Raw genomic sequence first — 14,683 nt, 5'->3', positions numbered from 1 at the left:
CCTGCAGATCTGTAGAGCAGACCACATCATAAATCTGGATCATGAATTTCAACAAGGTGACAGATCAAACAGCAAGCGGTGCGTCTTGTAGCAGGTTATAAATAGAGTCAAAGAACGTGTGTGTGTGTACACACTTTGTCCTCTGTGGAGCACAAACACCTGGTGATGGATGAGAGTATCTGTCAGTAGATGTTTCTGTCGCAGATCGGCACATGCATGACCAAAAACACAAAGTGGTGAACAGACATAAAAACTATACTGTTCTCTGCATTGCAAAGCTGCAACCTTGGGACATCCTTCCTCATTGCGGCAGTGTGAATGTTGTGTTCATCCTCTGATGGACTTATTTCAAGGAAGAAGCTTATTTTGCCTGACAATAAATAAATAAATAAAATACAAGCTAGTCCCAGAATAACATAATCTGCTGATAAAGGAAGATTTCCACTGAAACTGTCAACATGTTTGCAGATCTGGGATTAAAGGTCAAATACTTAATCCCTCTAGAGAACCATCCTGAAACAGTGAGATACTGTAAATAACATCCTGAAAAGTCTCCCTTCTTTAACTAGTATTACCATGGGGATGAATGGTGTGAATTGAACCATCATTTTTGGTTTATTACCTTCATTAAAACACAAATTAAATCAGACTGTTCATTATTCTACCTACATGATGATGGAATTATAACTGATTTTTAGATGACAATAACTGATTAGTAAAGAGGATATCTACAACAACAGCAACCAAAAATCACTAGAGCCTGTGTGACTTTATGACTTGGAAAGCAAACAGCTCACAGGTTGCCCTACATTCAAAAATATTACTACTGTCGTGCAGAGAACACTAGCTGCTGATGCTGCTGGCAGTATCCCTGATAAATAGGCCAGAGTTCATTCATGCATGTGGCATAAACAATGTTACTTGAATGCTGTCTGAGGGCGTGGCTTCATCTGCATCAGCAGCTCGCGTCACGGATGCGGATCTGGGTTTTCATAAACCGTGTCCTGACAAACGGACAATAAGTGCCAGAACATGATCAGCTGACCTTATGTTGTATGACATCGCCATTAAAATCATTCATTCGTGAGAGCGGAGAAAGTGGAACAGACACTGAGCCCTACTCACAGTCAGCGCTCTGATCCAACGTGTTCTCTCTGTCAAACCACAAAACGCAGTCTGGTGCTGGTCTGTGATCCCGTTGGCAGGAAATATTCAGGTAGTCTTGGTGACTGTCTCTTCAGATGAGCAGGTCGGAAACCGTCTCTGTCAGGCTGTGCGTGAGAGCGTCTCTGTCAGGCCGGGTGGGTCGCTGTATTGTGTCTCCGGACTCCGGTCCAGACTCTTTTCACAGAGCTGATAGTCCAGATGATGGAGGTCACCTCAGGCTGGTTTCCAAACACGCTCTTGACCCGGTCCTCTCCTCCTGCCCTTCAGCCATCTCCCTCTGTCTTTGATCCCTGTCCCTCACTTTCTCCGGAGCCTCCCTAACAGCTGTGAAGCCACACGGAAATACAACAAGACGATTTCCGGTTGGGGCCTTCAGAATAAAATTCCAGTGTAGGCATATTAAAAAATAAATAAAAAATAACAAAAGTCCGGTTTAATCTACCGGTTATGTGAGTCCGAATTAAAGCAGGCTAGGTAGAAAAAGTAAATTTATTTAGCTATCAATTACCTTATTTAGAAATTCAATCTTAACTTTAGAGTTTTAGTTTACAGCAGTTATAACAATAGGATATGTCATATTGTAATATATGAGAAGAAGCGACCACTTTCTTTCAACTGTTTTACACTGCTTGTGTTCTGGCAGTGTATATACATACATTAATTGTTGTTAAATTCATAATTATACCTCGAAGATAATTTAGAAAGAATTGACAGACCGTGCTTTTAATTTGAAAACAACACGTTTCTTACCTATTTCTGCTCAAATCTTTTACACTTTACACAGTTTTTCTCTGCTACCATTCAGTCAACCAAACCAGGACCCAACCCGATCTGGACCGTCCATCAGTGACGTCACGATCCTAAAACGGGAGGAAAAGGCAACAAGGCAATAACCCACATCCTATTTATAGAGGAGTACTAACTCACAACACAAGGGGTTATAACAATAACACGTTAGGCTGTTAAAAATGCTATTGGAAAAAACGTTATTTAACGTTATTTTATTTTGAATTGCATGTTTTTAACAATTTTGGCAATCACATGCAACACACCTATTGCATATGAATAACCACAACATGGCCGACACTACCCATTTTCCTCCTATTATGCCAACTGTCAATGTTATAGCAAGCCATTATTTTACATCCAGTTGCATTTGCTACTAATATGAGCATGCAGGTTCTTAAAATGTGCAATATATACCTTATGTGCCCCCTTTGACATTAGTTTCCAAATCTTTAAAAGATTGCCATGTAGACAAGACTTTGACATCACTGCCTTTGATGTTTTGACCATTTATTGTTGCATGAATCAATCATGGTCAATAAATTTGGCTTTTTACACACACACACACACACACACACACACACACACACACACACACACACACAAAAATATATAAAGAAGGCCGGGGGGAATCCTTATGATAGACCGTATATAACCTTCTGTGAACCAAAAGTGTAAAATTATCTTTATTTACTGCTGCAATCATCACTTCATCTCAGCCCTTAGCATATGTAATACTTCTTATAGCATATATGCTGTAATATTGTACATTTCCCTGTGGGACAAATAAATGGTAACCTTATTTAATCTTATCTTACAGGGTCAAACTAGGCCTATAACAAGTATCCACAATGGACTGTGTAGCCACATGCAGTAGGTGGATGAAAGCAATTTGTTGTTGTTTCTTCCAGAAGAGATTTTTAATGTTAAACAGATCAATAACCACAAATACATTATGTTTCACTTAAGACAATCAGTAGTTTCAAACGAATTAAGGTCAGTTTAATATTCAGTAATTCATCCCCCAGCAGATGGCAGCAGAGAGCCTCTGAATTAATAGGGTGTATGTTTCAAATGTACAGCAGGTGTTAAGAAATGTAAACAACCAATAAACAAAGGAGAAGCCGGTGTGTGCTCATGATGAAGGATACAGTGTGTGTAATTAATAATTATTAACACAAGTGAAAGGAGGTTTTATGGTGAAAAATATCTCGCCTTCTTGGTTACTGCTGGTCCATGATGTGTGAGTCTTACATGGGAGTGTGTTTATCAATGAGGATATAGCCCTGCCCTATAAGTAACAGATATGCTACATCAAACCACACGATACCAGCTGCCATTAGAGTCGATGGCCTTTATTGTGCAGAAGGAGCTGACAATTTCTTAGATGCATGACTTTTTTTTCCTTTGACAATCTTTTGTAACCAACGAGTCTAATCCTGGGTGTAGTTTTTTACGGATGTAGTTTTATTTTCCTTTGAGTATTTGGACACTTATTCGATTCTGGAGATTTTATCTATGTGAACCCTCACTGGGGAGGGAAAATGATGTAGCCGCTTGCAGGAGGGTGAGAGCCGTCGGCGGGAAGATGATTCTTGTTTGCGTCGGGTCATTTCAGGACGGATAATGTGAGAAAGCTGCCGAGCACCACTGCAGCACGTGTGTGATTTATTCTTGTTTACCACCTGAACACAGCTCACTCCAGGTTATTGTCTGGTGGGTGTCCACAGTCAACCACCTCCTTATTTACAACTGCTGATCCGCTGGAAAAGAGCCAATCTTTAAATTGGTCCAATTTTCTTCCAAAATGAATTTCGACCAAATCCTCTCTGCCGTCGGAGGCTTCGGGAAATATCAGAAAATTCTGTACATATGGATATGTTTACCTCAGGTCCTCCTCGCCTTCCACATGATGGTGAGCATCTTTACAGGAGCCACGCCGCCCTATCACTGCCGAGAGAGCCCCAGCTCAGAGACCGGGAACCAGTCTTTGTTTCCCGGGGCACTCAGCTTCAACTTCAGCCTCTCGAACTCTTCCTGCTTCTATCCAGAGGTCTCGGTTCATGGCAACAGTACCGAGCCTGTCCCGTGTGGCCACGGATGGGTGTACAGCAATGAGACTTTCCAGAGTACAACGGTCACAGAGGTAACACATAGACAAATCAACAAAACAGTTTGATGTTAAAATTAAATGTACAGTAACTATCAAATAATCTTTACAGAAAAAGAAACGGGCAGATAATTGTTCGAAACTAATACTTCCCGGTTCTGGGGGATCATTTCCTTTTTAAATTTGTGCTTCATTAGCGAGGACCATACCTTCAATAAGATGCCATTTGAACATGATTCATCAGTCGTATTGGAACAATCATGCTGAACTTAAAGTTGAACTTCTGGCTGTTGTTGGTTCAGGGAAGCCTTTGGGGCAAGACACAGTGAAGATGTTGTAGGCTACCTTTAAGATAATCTCCAGTCTAAGAATATGAGGCAATGCAAAAGTGCTAAAATCACCAGTACCTTGAGCGTCCGCTTGAGGATGGCCCCGGAAGTAACAAAAACCACATACACACCAAAGCAAAAGAGACTAGTTTTACAGCAGAGCTTCACTTGTGCACAGCCTGGTGCAAAAACCACTTCAACCTGAAAAGATAACTTTGATAATAGTATGAGGACAGATTTCTTTTCTTACTCAGCAGTTTAGAATGTATCAAGATTGTTAGTTCACCCAATCAGTGGCACAGCTGGCCGACTCAGAGGTTGGGGTTTTCCAACTTCCAACCTAAAGAGTGCACCATAGAACGGCCATTAAAGTTGGAAGTCTGACTCAGAAACTCAGACAAAAAATGTACCCCAACTTCATGGAGATTAGTTCATCTTATGTCACAGAACAATGGCAATATCCATTGAGAGGCAATACATGAATGGGAAATCATGTAAAATAAAGCCTGTTCTTCATGTAAGCAGAGTTCATAAATGTAGCCAATTTGATACACTAATATGTAACAAATTTGATTTGGCAGCAAGTTATCTGAAATTAAATCTGTCAATTAACTCTGTCACAAGAGCTCTCACTCAAAGGCCCCCCCCCCTAACTGCTCTTTAATCAGTCCTAGCTTTATGAATATCTTTTCACACTTGGAAGTCTCTGACCTCCAGGTTGTGAGGAACGCAGTATTAGTTTGGAGGTTTAAACCCCACCCAATTTCAAACATGGCTTCTGCCGATGATTTGCTTCAAAACTCTGTATCAGAAACAGATAGGTGACATCACAGAAACTACTTTGTTATATTATGCTGTCTGAAGGGAACCACATTTAGAGGGCTGTAGAGGAAAATGTCACTTTTCTTGCAAGTAGATTGTGTCTAATATAGGGGACTTTTTAAAAACTAACTTAGTTTGTATGTTTATATGTTAAAATATTCCTATCAAATAAGTACTTAATCATAAACTAAAGCCATATGAGAAGTATTTGCTCTTGTCTCTAAAAGTTACTAGCTTAACCAACTTAAGCACCTGGAACTACATGCGCAGTAATACATGACCAAAATGCACTATTGTAACTGTAATTCTGAGATTAAATAACTCATGAATAATGGTCTCAGAATATGGAGTTATAAGTGTTTGGACCAATGAGGAGGTGTATTATCTAGCCTTATGTTAAGATGACACATGATACATGAAGGGCAGGAATAAAAAGCTATGTGGACCCAGTTTTGAATTGAAATAAATGTAGATGGAAAAAGTTGTGATTTTCTGAACAGGACATTGATCAGTTCTCTTAGGGTGACCTGTTGGATGTGTTGGTGGGACCAGAATAGAGTGGCTGATACGGTAGAAGAGCAGGATTTACTTGTCAAACATCAAGTCTAAAAAAAAAGATGACAAAAAATAAAGTGAGGTAAAGAGCTGTATTTTACCCATGGCTTCTGTATGGAGAACCAGGGGGTACTGGACAGAAAGTGAAGGCGTTAGAATGAGGAAGAAACAGGCTGAGGTTCACATGGTGAAATTGGTTATTGCCAGCTGGGCCAAAGTCGGCAGTAAGATGAATTTTAGGCAAAGGGAGAAAGCTGAACATCATGAGAGGTGTTGGCACCTCGATGCCAATAGCTCAAGCAGAGCTGAGTAACAAATGTGGTAAATATTAAATATCAGAATGAATAATATCTTGGTTCCTGAAGCTAAGGCTGGTTGGTGAATGGTTGGTGTTTTTTTCCCCCTGTATGTTCCTTTAACACAGCCCTTCTCTTGTGTTTGTGTATGTCATTCCAGTGGGACCTGGTGTGTGACAGAGCTGCGCTGAACAGTCTTGGTTCATCCATCTATATGTCCGGCCTGTTGGTGGGGGCTGTTGTGTTTGGGGCCATGGCTGACAGGTATGATGTTGCTTTACCTTCGCCTGGAGCGCTGTAACCTCTGACTTTGTAAAGATACAAAGCACAGCTGGTTAACACATAAACATCAAGCAGACTCAACGTAAAGCTTCAAATTGCTTGCTTGTCTTGAAAGCTGATTCTTTTCTTTAAGTGTGAAATGTTCTGGCTCAAAATACTCATATAACATTTATATTTCTCCATGACATGGTCAAATTTTTAAGTTGAAATGCTCTAGAATCAGTATTTTAAGACTGAGAGACTGAATCTTTGCCATAATTTCACATTTTTTCTGGTGTGTTTGCTTTGCAGGTTAGGTAGTTTTCAAACACCTCTATATTTCCCTGTATGGGCTGGTCTCACTTTGTCACAGAGGTTCACTTGGAAACTCATTTGTTCATACACTTGAAGCACAAACTCATGTCTCTGTCTCTGTGTATGAAAGGTATGGCCGACGTTTCGTCCTGCTGCTGTCCATCGCTCTTCAGACTGTGTTTGGAGTCGCCGTGGCCTTTGCCCCCAATTTCCCTGTCTATGTGATTCTTCGCTTTGTAGTTGGCACCACGATCTCTGGGATCATCATCAATGCATTCGTACTTGGTACTTGCAACATGTAGAAGTTCATTGAAGAAGTCTTTATAGTTCCAACATCAGTGGTATTAGAAAAAGACCATTGACTAGAAAACTAGTAAAACTGAAATGTTACCATATTGGCTCAGCTGCTTAGATGTTACTTAATGTATATATCCAAGGGAATTATATCACCTTCTGTAATCAGAACTAATGTCTCATGCTTTTAAGCCATTTGCTCAATTACCAAACTCAAACCCTCCATCATCTCTGTCTAGCCCTCTTCCCATGACTTACCCTCTCCTCACTTCTCCTTTCCTCTCCCCTCTCCTGCCTTCCTGTCAAACCCTTTGCTGTTTTTCTAAAGGCACTGAGTGGACCTGCACCAAGAGACGAATGCTCGCAGGTATCATCACAGATTATGCATTCGGTTTGGGCTACATGCTGCTGCCTGGTATAGCATACTTGATACGTGACTGGAGAAAGTTGCAACTCGCCATATCAGCCCCTGGCTTCCTGCTCATCTTTTATATATGGTGGGAAAATCAATGAGCATCTAAAGATCCTCTGTGTATTCATACATTAAGACATGAATGGCCTCCTTGTAATCCTCCTTTCCTCCTCTCCTCTTATTTCCGCCTCTTTCTTTTATCTCGATCTCTATCCCCTCTCACTCCTCCCTGGTACACTCCCTCTCGCTCTCTCTGTCAGGGTGCTTCCTCAGTCTGCCAGGTGGTTGTTGGCCAACAACAGAAAGGAAGAGGCTATAGCGCTCCTCCGTAGGGCAGCGCTTGTCAACGGATGGGTCTTACCACCAGCTGTACAGGTATACCCCTGGAAGTTCAGCTACAAACATTTTGATGTGATGAATGACCCTTAAGGCAAAATCATTTCTAAAGTATAAGGATGGTGGCCAAATGGAAATGGCAAAAAGCAGCAGTATGTTCATCACCACTTGTTAACGCCTTTCCCTTGCTTATCTATATAACATCCTGCTGATATGAATATATTTCGTAGTAGAATAAGAATGTTGATTCTCTGAACAGTTACAAGGTAACAGCTAGCTGTAGGGTAACTTTGTGTTTCCCAAAGACTGGAAATAGGTACACAGTTTATCTGGCTGACAGACTGAACGCGCCGCTTGAAAGCCTGAGTCTGGATGCTGGACTATTTTGACAAGCTGAGAGGCTGACGCACGTCACTGTGCAGGCGAAGTAGAGAGCCCGCTCATTTAAAGACGCAAAGCCCAAAAGAGCATCTGAAAAACAATGAGCTGTGGTTTCAAAAGCATGACAAGAGAGTGTGTGAAAATCTTGGAGATCACAATCAATGCCTGCTGCCTCTCCCTGGTGATCCACCTCCATTGCCCCTGCCTGGCTGTTCCCTGCGACATCATCCTCATTCCCCTGCGCCCCATGTTCCCTGAGGTCTCCCTGGGGATGATGAAGGGGTGGAGGAAAGAGAGGACCGCAGAGAACTTTCATCTTTTCCCTGGCTCTGCCCCTGCCCCGCTCCTTCCTCCTCTCTATCAGGCTCAAAACTCCACTGAGAAAAACACAGTCAGACTCAGTGATAGCCCGTGCAGGCAAATCCAGCTGGAAACGAATATTTAAAGAACTTACCTTCAAAACCTGTCTCCTCAGCGACTTTCACCCAAGCCTGCTGTTTTTTTTTCTGGTCTCTGTAGAGTACACACGTTGTGTCCTATAACTCTGGATAATGACACACCGCACAGATTATTTTCTCCTCCATCTTCCAGTGGGGTTGGAGTCGGAGCAGGTGGCGGTCCCCCCCAGCATCATCAAATCAATGATTGTCATGGGGGAATGTCATCGGTGATTGGCTGCCGTGGCACAGCCTCACGGAATCCGCGTTGAAAGTTCAATATTTTCAGGCGTTTGACACCCCAAACACGCCGACGCGCCATCCGGGGCGAATTGGCATCCAAATGCGTCTTTGCATTGACTTTGTATATAATCTTGACGCAAATTGGCGTCCCTTGGGGCCGTACCATGAAATTAACTGATACATCTTCAATTAAACATATAATAAAAATTTAAAAGCAGCAAGAGTTTGTCTTACTGCAGCTGTAGAAGCAAAGCTAGCTGTATTACTTATTTTCTGTTAACATGCAAATCCATGGGTAATAGCAACTAGCAAGTAGGGATGGGTACCGAACTAAGTACTCTTATTGGTTTCAACCAAATTCCATCTGTAGTACTGAGTAAAGATTCACATAAAATCACACGGTACAGTGTTCAGGTACCTAAATGCATCCTTGTGACTGTGAAGGAGTGGAAGAGTAGGTGATTTTCCATGCTGGACATGAACACAGCATTACAAATTCATATATGGAGAAATGACTATGTTAGATTGAAAAACTTTAAGATTTTATTATTAAATAAATCAACATTAATTAACAAATTAACACACACAAAAGTACTAAAAATTGGTACTGTTGAGTACTGATACCAACTGCCAGGTACCGGGCATTTGTGCCATAACATTTCAAATGTGAAAGGTACCCATCCCTCCTAGAAAGAGCTAAAATTGTACAAAGAAAAACTATTGAAAATATCTGTAAATTCACTGTTTATCATGAAAAGGTGAAAAATCTAATGTTCTGTCAGTGTGTTGGTTTTTGATACCTCTTTACGTTACAGTTCAGGTGCAAAAAAAAAAGACCCAAAAGACATCACTAGAGGAAAAACAAGTTGCTTCTTGTCAAGTTAAAAAGTTGTGCATTGCACTAGAGCTCTGTGGCTAAGTGGGCATGCAATATTAGACTTGTTCTTTATAATTACTTGTTAGAAATAAAAAAACCATGCATAACGAGTCTCACCAACCTCACCTCATGAAGAACTGGGTTCATGTGTGTGCAGGTTGAGAAGATTTCATTTGGAGCCAAGCAAAGCCATTCAGTCGTGGACCTGGTTCGAACTCCTCAGATGAGGAAGAGAGCTGTCATCTTGTTCTACATCTGGTAAATTGCATGTGTATGTCTGCATGTTGCTTTTTTTCATCAGTAACAAAGCAAAAATGCATTCCTTTCCCTTTTCTTTCTTGCTTATCTGAGTAAATGTTCCTCCTCTACACTCAGGTTTGTGAACGTGCTGGTTTATTACGGCCTCGCACTGGGCGTGTCCAGGTTAGGGACAGATCTTTACCTGACACAGTTTGTGTTTGGGTTGGTTGAGATCCCAGCTCGATCTCTCGTCCTGTTTGTCCTGCCCTGGAGCCGCCGGTACTCCCAAAGTGGATTTCTGGCTCTTGGAGGGCTTGCCTGTCTGCTCATGCTCGCTGTCCCTGAAGGTATGATGAGTGTGAATGTTCTGAAATTTCTCAACTGATCAAACGTTCATCTATTAAACTTTCTGATGATTTCCCTGACTGGGTCTGCAGATCAACCCAATGTCCTGACTGGTCTGGCCATGGTTGGGAAGTTTGGTATAACAGCTTCCTTTGCTGTGATCTATGTTTACTCTGCAGAGATATTCCCTACTGTGCTTCGGTAAGACAGTTCATGCTTTTAATTTTTTTGTTTTTCCAGAGACACCTCTTCTCATAGTGATGATTAAATTTGGATTTCTCCTTTATGTCTCCACAGGCAAACAGGAATAGGTGTATCTTGCATGTTTGCGAGGATGGGTGGTGTGTTAGCACCCATCATAAACATGCTTCACAACAACAGCCCTGTTACACCTCTGATCATCTTTGGCTCCTCGCCTCTGCTGGGCGCTGTTCTGGCTCTGGCGCTTCCTGAGACTGCTGGCAGACCTCTTCCTGACACAGTGGAGGATGCAGAGAACTGGGAGACGAGGTACAGCTACAGTGGGGAAAATAAGTATTGAACATGTCATCTTTTTTCTCATCACATTTATTTCCAAAACTGCAATTCAAACAAAATTTCTACCAGGCACTGGTATTAACTCAAATAATCTACACATGAAAAGAAACCACAACGTTCAGGTCCATAAATAATGATTATGTGGAATTAAGTACAATAACACAGGAAAAAAGTATTGAACACGCTAACTGAGACTCATCTAATACTTAGTGGAGAAGCCTTTGTTTACAATGACAGCTTCCAGAAGCTTCTTGTGTGTTTTAACTAATGGCCCACACTGCTCAGGTGTGATTTTGGCCCATTCCTCTGCACAGATTGTCTTTAAATCTGGAATATTCTTTGGTGCCCTCTGGTGAACCCTTTTATTTAGTTCTTTCCACAAATGTTCAATTGGATTTAAGTCAGGTGATTGACTAGGCCGTTGTAACAGATTGATTTTCTTTTTTTGAAACCACTTGAGAGTTAACTTTGCCGTGTGTTTTGGATCGTTGTCCTGCTGGAAGGTCCAGCCACGTCTCATCTTCATCATCCCGGTGGATGGCAGCAGATTCATATCAAGAATTTCCCCATACATGGCTCCATTCATTGCTCCGTCAATTATATGAAGTTTGTCAATACCATGAGATGAGAAACAACCCCATGCCATGATGCTTCCACCTCCAAACTTCACTGTTGGTGTAGTGTTTTTTGGCTGATGTGCAGTGCCATTTCTCCTCCAAACTTGGTATGTAGTATGACAGCCCAAAAGTTCAATTTTGGTCTCATCTGACCAGACAACATTCTCCCAGTATTCTACAGGCTTGTCAAGATTCTGTTCGTCAAACTTAAAACCAGCTTCAACATGCCTTTTCTTGAGGAATGGAGTCTTACGGGCTGAGCGTCCATAGAGGCCATGGCGGTGGAGTGCATTGTCTATTGTTTTCTCTGTAACAATTGTACCTGCTGCCTCCAAGTCTTTATGGAGCACTTTCAGGGTGGTCCTTGGCTCGTTGAGTACTCTTCTGACTATCTTTCTGACTCCCTGGTCAGAAATCTTGCAAGGAGCTCTTGTTCGTGGCCTGTTGATGGTAAGGTGGTGCTTCTTCCACTTTTGAATAATGGCCCCAACGGTGCTGACTGGAATATTCAGGTGCTTTGATATAATTCTGTAACCAGTTCCATTCTGATGCTGAGCAACAATCAGGTTGTGAATGTCTTCAGAGAGCTCTTTGCCTTTACCCATCATGAGGTGTGTTGTATTTAACTGCTTGGTGAAAAAACAACCTTTTTTGTTGGACCATCAATTTGCTCTAGCCCAGCTGATGTTGGTTTGCACTAATTGGAAGTTCAAGTAATAATTACTGACAGATTTCAGGTGGTATGGTGCATTTCCTTGCCAAAGTATACAGCCTTTCCATGATGTGTTCAATACTTTTTTCCTGTGTTATCGTACTTGATTCCACATAATCATTATTTATGGACGTGAACGTTGTGATTTCTTTTCATGTGTGGATTATTTGAATTAATACCAATGTCTGGTAGAAATTTAGTTTGAATTGCAGCTTTGGAATTAAATGCAATGAGAAAAAAGTTGACGCGTTCAATACTTATCTTCCCCACTGGATATCACTTGTGTTAACACCAACTGCTTGTGACTAAAGTGCATTTTGTTTGGAGTAAAATTTTCTTTCTTTAGACTTAACATGGGCTGTTACAGTGTTATCACAGAGGTATACATATCCAGTGACCCTGAGCAGAGCACTGCACGTTCCTACGGGAGAACCAAACTGATGCTAACATCGTCATTTTAACTTTCTGTTTTGTCTTCAGTGGGTTACTTTCCAACAAGAAGAGCCCTGTGATGTCAGAGAATCTTAGCCAATCCGTGAGCAGCGCAGAAGAGCAGGAGTCACGACATCTAGCAAGCCAGGCCTAGCACTTTGTGAAAGGATGCACACTTTCAATTACTCACATGCCATACAGCCTCATCCTCTATGCAGTCAACCGTCAGGATCTCATCAAGAGCTCTATGCAAGAAAAACACATGTCACTCACCAAACCAGGTAACTGGTGTGCTTAGAGACACACTTTTCAGATGTTTTAGTCTTTATCCCATTTTTAAAAGTGGTTTGATACAGTTTTTCTATAAGGTTAAAGACACTCTGAGGACTTTAAAAGTGATTTATAAGTGATGAAATAGTCTCAACTATATATTTGCTTGTTCATAATCCACAACATAAAATTAGATTATTTTTGTTTCTAAATGCTACTTCTTAGTATCTGTGGTTGGGGCGAGGATTTTTCCCAGGAGAACACCCTTTTTTGCCATGCAGACTGAAAGTCCCTATGAGGGCGCTTCACTGGCTGGTAAAGTTTGGTAGAGAGATGCAAGTTGACCAAAAGAGAAGATCTGTCTTTCTCTTGAATGAAAACAATTTTTGGATTATTTTTGTAGTGATGGTGGACACTGGAGCTGGACTGACAAAAAGAAAAAGGACAGAAGAGCAGTAAGCAGAGCAGTAAATGAGCTTTGGAAGGACATAATCAAGATTCACTAATGTTACAGTCATGTCTCAGCATCAAGCTGTAACACCTAACAGAAAGTCTGCTCACCTTCTCTACACTAAACTAAGGTACTAACTGAGTTCTCAAAGTGTGACTTCTGTCATGTTTCAAACAAAAGCGCTACACAACTACATATTAAGACATTATCTCATTGTTTTGTATTCAATCACAGGCTTGGTAAGAGTCACATCTTTAGGGTGATGGTGCTCATGGGATTCCGAGTCTTTATCCCAGAAAAAATCTACTTAGTCTGGTCACAGGTGTCACAGCATCGACACCAATCACAGTCCTCACAGTGCCTTTAAAGCTGACATACATACCATTAACAGCAGCTACATACTGGTTGATAATTTTGTATACTGAGGACATCGTCTCAGATATTTAAACCTGTGCTAATTTTCAAATCAATGAAACTTTTGTACCACTTCTTTAATGCAGTACTAAATGTCCCTACAAGCTACAGTTAACTTAGCATTTCTAGTAATGAATGATTGTTTTTGGTGACTTTAGAAAAAGGACCCATACTTTAAATTATGTCATTCCATGTCTGTAGACTGTCTCCATTTTATGTATCTTTCTATCTGCTGTATTGAGCAAGAAACTGCCTCATTTTCTACTTTATAATTCTCAATAAGAACAAAAGTAGTAATATGAGATTGCATGCACAGGTTAATTGCATTATTCCTGATACATCCTTTTGTAAAACTAGTATGAAAATGGATGAAAATGTGATCTGCATGCGATTAGAGAACTGATTTTGAGCATTTAGTTCATTGTACTATTACACACTTTGACTTACATCAAGATGTTCTATTATTTGCTTCTGGCATCTGTGAAATATCTTGTAATTTTTTAAGTGTTTAAGGGCTGTACATATCAGTGAATGATTCTTGGAAAATGCAGGCATGAATGAGAAGCACAAACTATGTTGTTACTATATGTTATAAGCTGTTACTCAGGCAAAAGGAAAGTGACTGTTGAGATTCTTTTTTTCTCTACAGAGGAGAAAATGAGGTCAGGATGCTTTAAATATGTGTGTGGAGGGGATAAAATGCTATTCCACTGCATGACTTCTGAAAGCATGCATTACTGCTGCCAACTTTGTAATTTACACTACAAAAACTGAAATCTTACAAAGTGTTTTTGTTTTTTTTCAGTGAAAAATGTCTTTAGACTTAACGAGCCACAGTCACTTGACCAGTTCAGAGAAGTGTCTTATTTCAAGTTACTGAAAGACAAAAATGAAGTCTGAGTTGCTTGAAACAAGATACAAAAAATCTGCCAGTGGGGTAAGAGAAATGTGCTTGTCAAGACTTCAATGTCTCATTACAAGTACATTTTCTTAACTCGCTGGCAGATTTTTTGTATCTTGTTTCAAGCAACTCAGACCTCATTT

At 40.8% G+C, this 14,683-nt stretch overlaps 1 protein-coding gene across 1 annotated transcript; it reads left to right on the top strand.

Annotated features, from left to right (window-relative positions):
- The first annotated feature begins 3,259 nt into the window (after window positions 1-3,259).
- LOC141802591 (solute carrier family 22 member 13) lies at window positions 3,260-14,511 on the top strand. The gene is made up of 10 exons (XM_074686135.1): window positions 3,260-4,099; window positions 6,226-6,329; window positions 6,772-6,926; window positions 7,264-7,432; window positions 7,608-7,722; window positions 9,779-9,879; window positions 9,997-10,208; window positions 10,299-10,407; window positions 10,504-10,716; window positions 12,553-14,511. The coding sequence occupies exons 1-10, from the start codon at window positions 3,761-3,763 to the stop codon at window positions 12,656-12,658; spliced, it is 1,623 nt and encodes a 540-aa protein (XP_074542236.1). The 5' UTR covers window positions 3,260-3,760; the 3' UTR covers window positions 12,659-14,511.
- Window positions 14,512-14,683: the final 172 nt, after the last annotated feature.

This window comes from Halichoeres trimaculatus, unplaced genomic scaffold (assembly GCF_033239565.1).
Source record: "Halichoeres trimaculatus isolate MK-OKI-2021-1 unplaced genomic scaffold, fHalTri1.1 fHalTri1_scaffold_14, whole genome shotgun sequence".
NCBI classification, from domain to species: domain Eukaryota; kingdom Metazoa; phylum Chordata; class Actinopteri; order Labriformes; family Labridae; genus Halichoeres; species Halichoeres trimaculatus.
The sequence above is the reverse complement of the archived record's forward strand: the minus strand, read 5'-3'. Positions and strand labels throughout refer to the sequence as shown.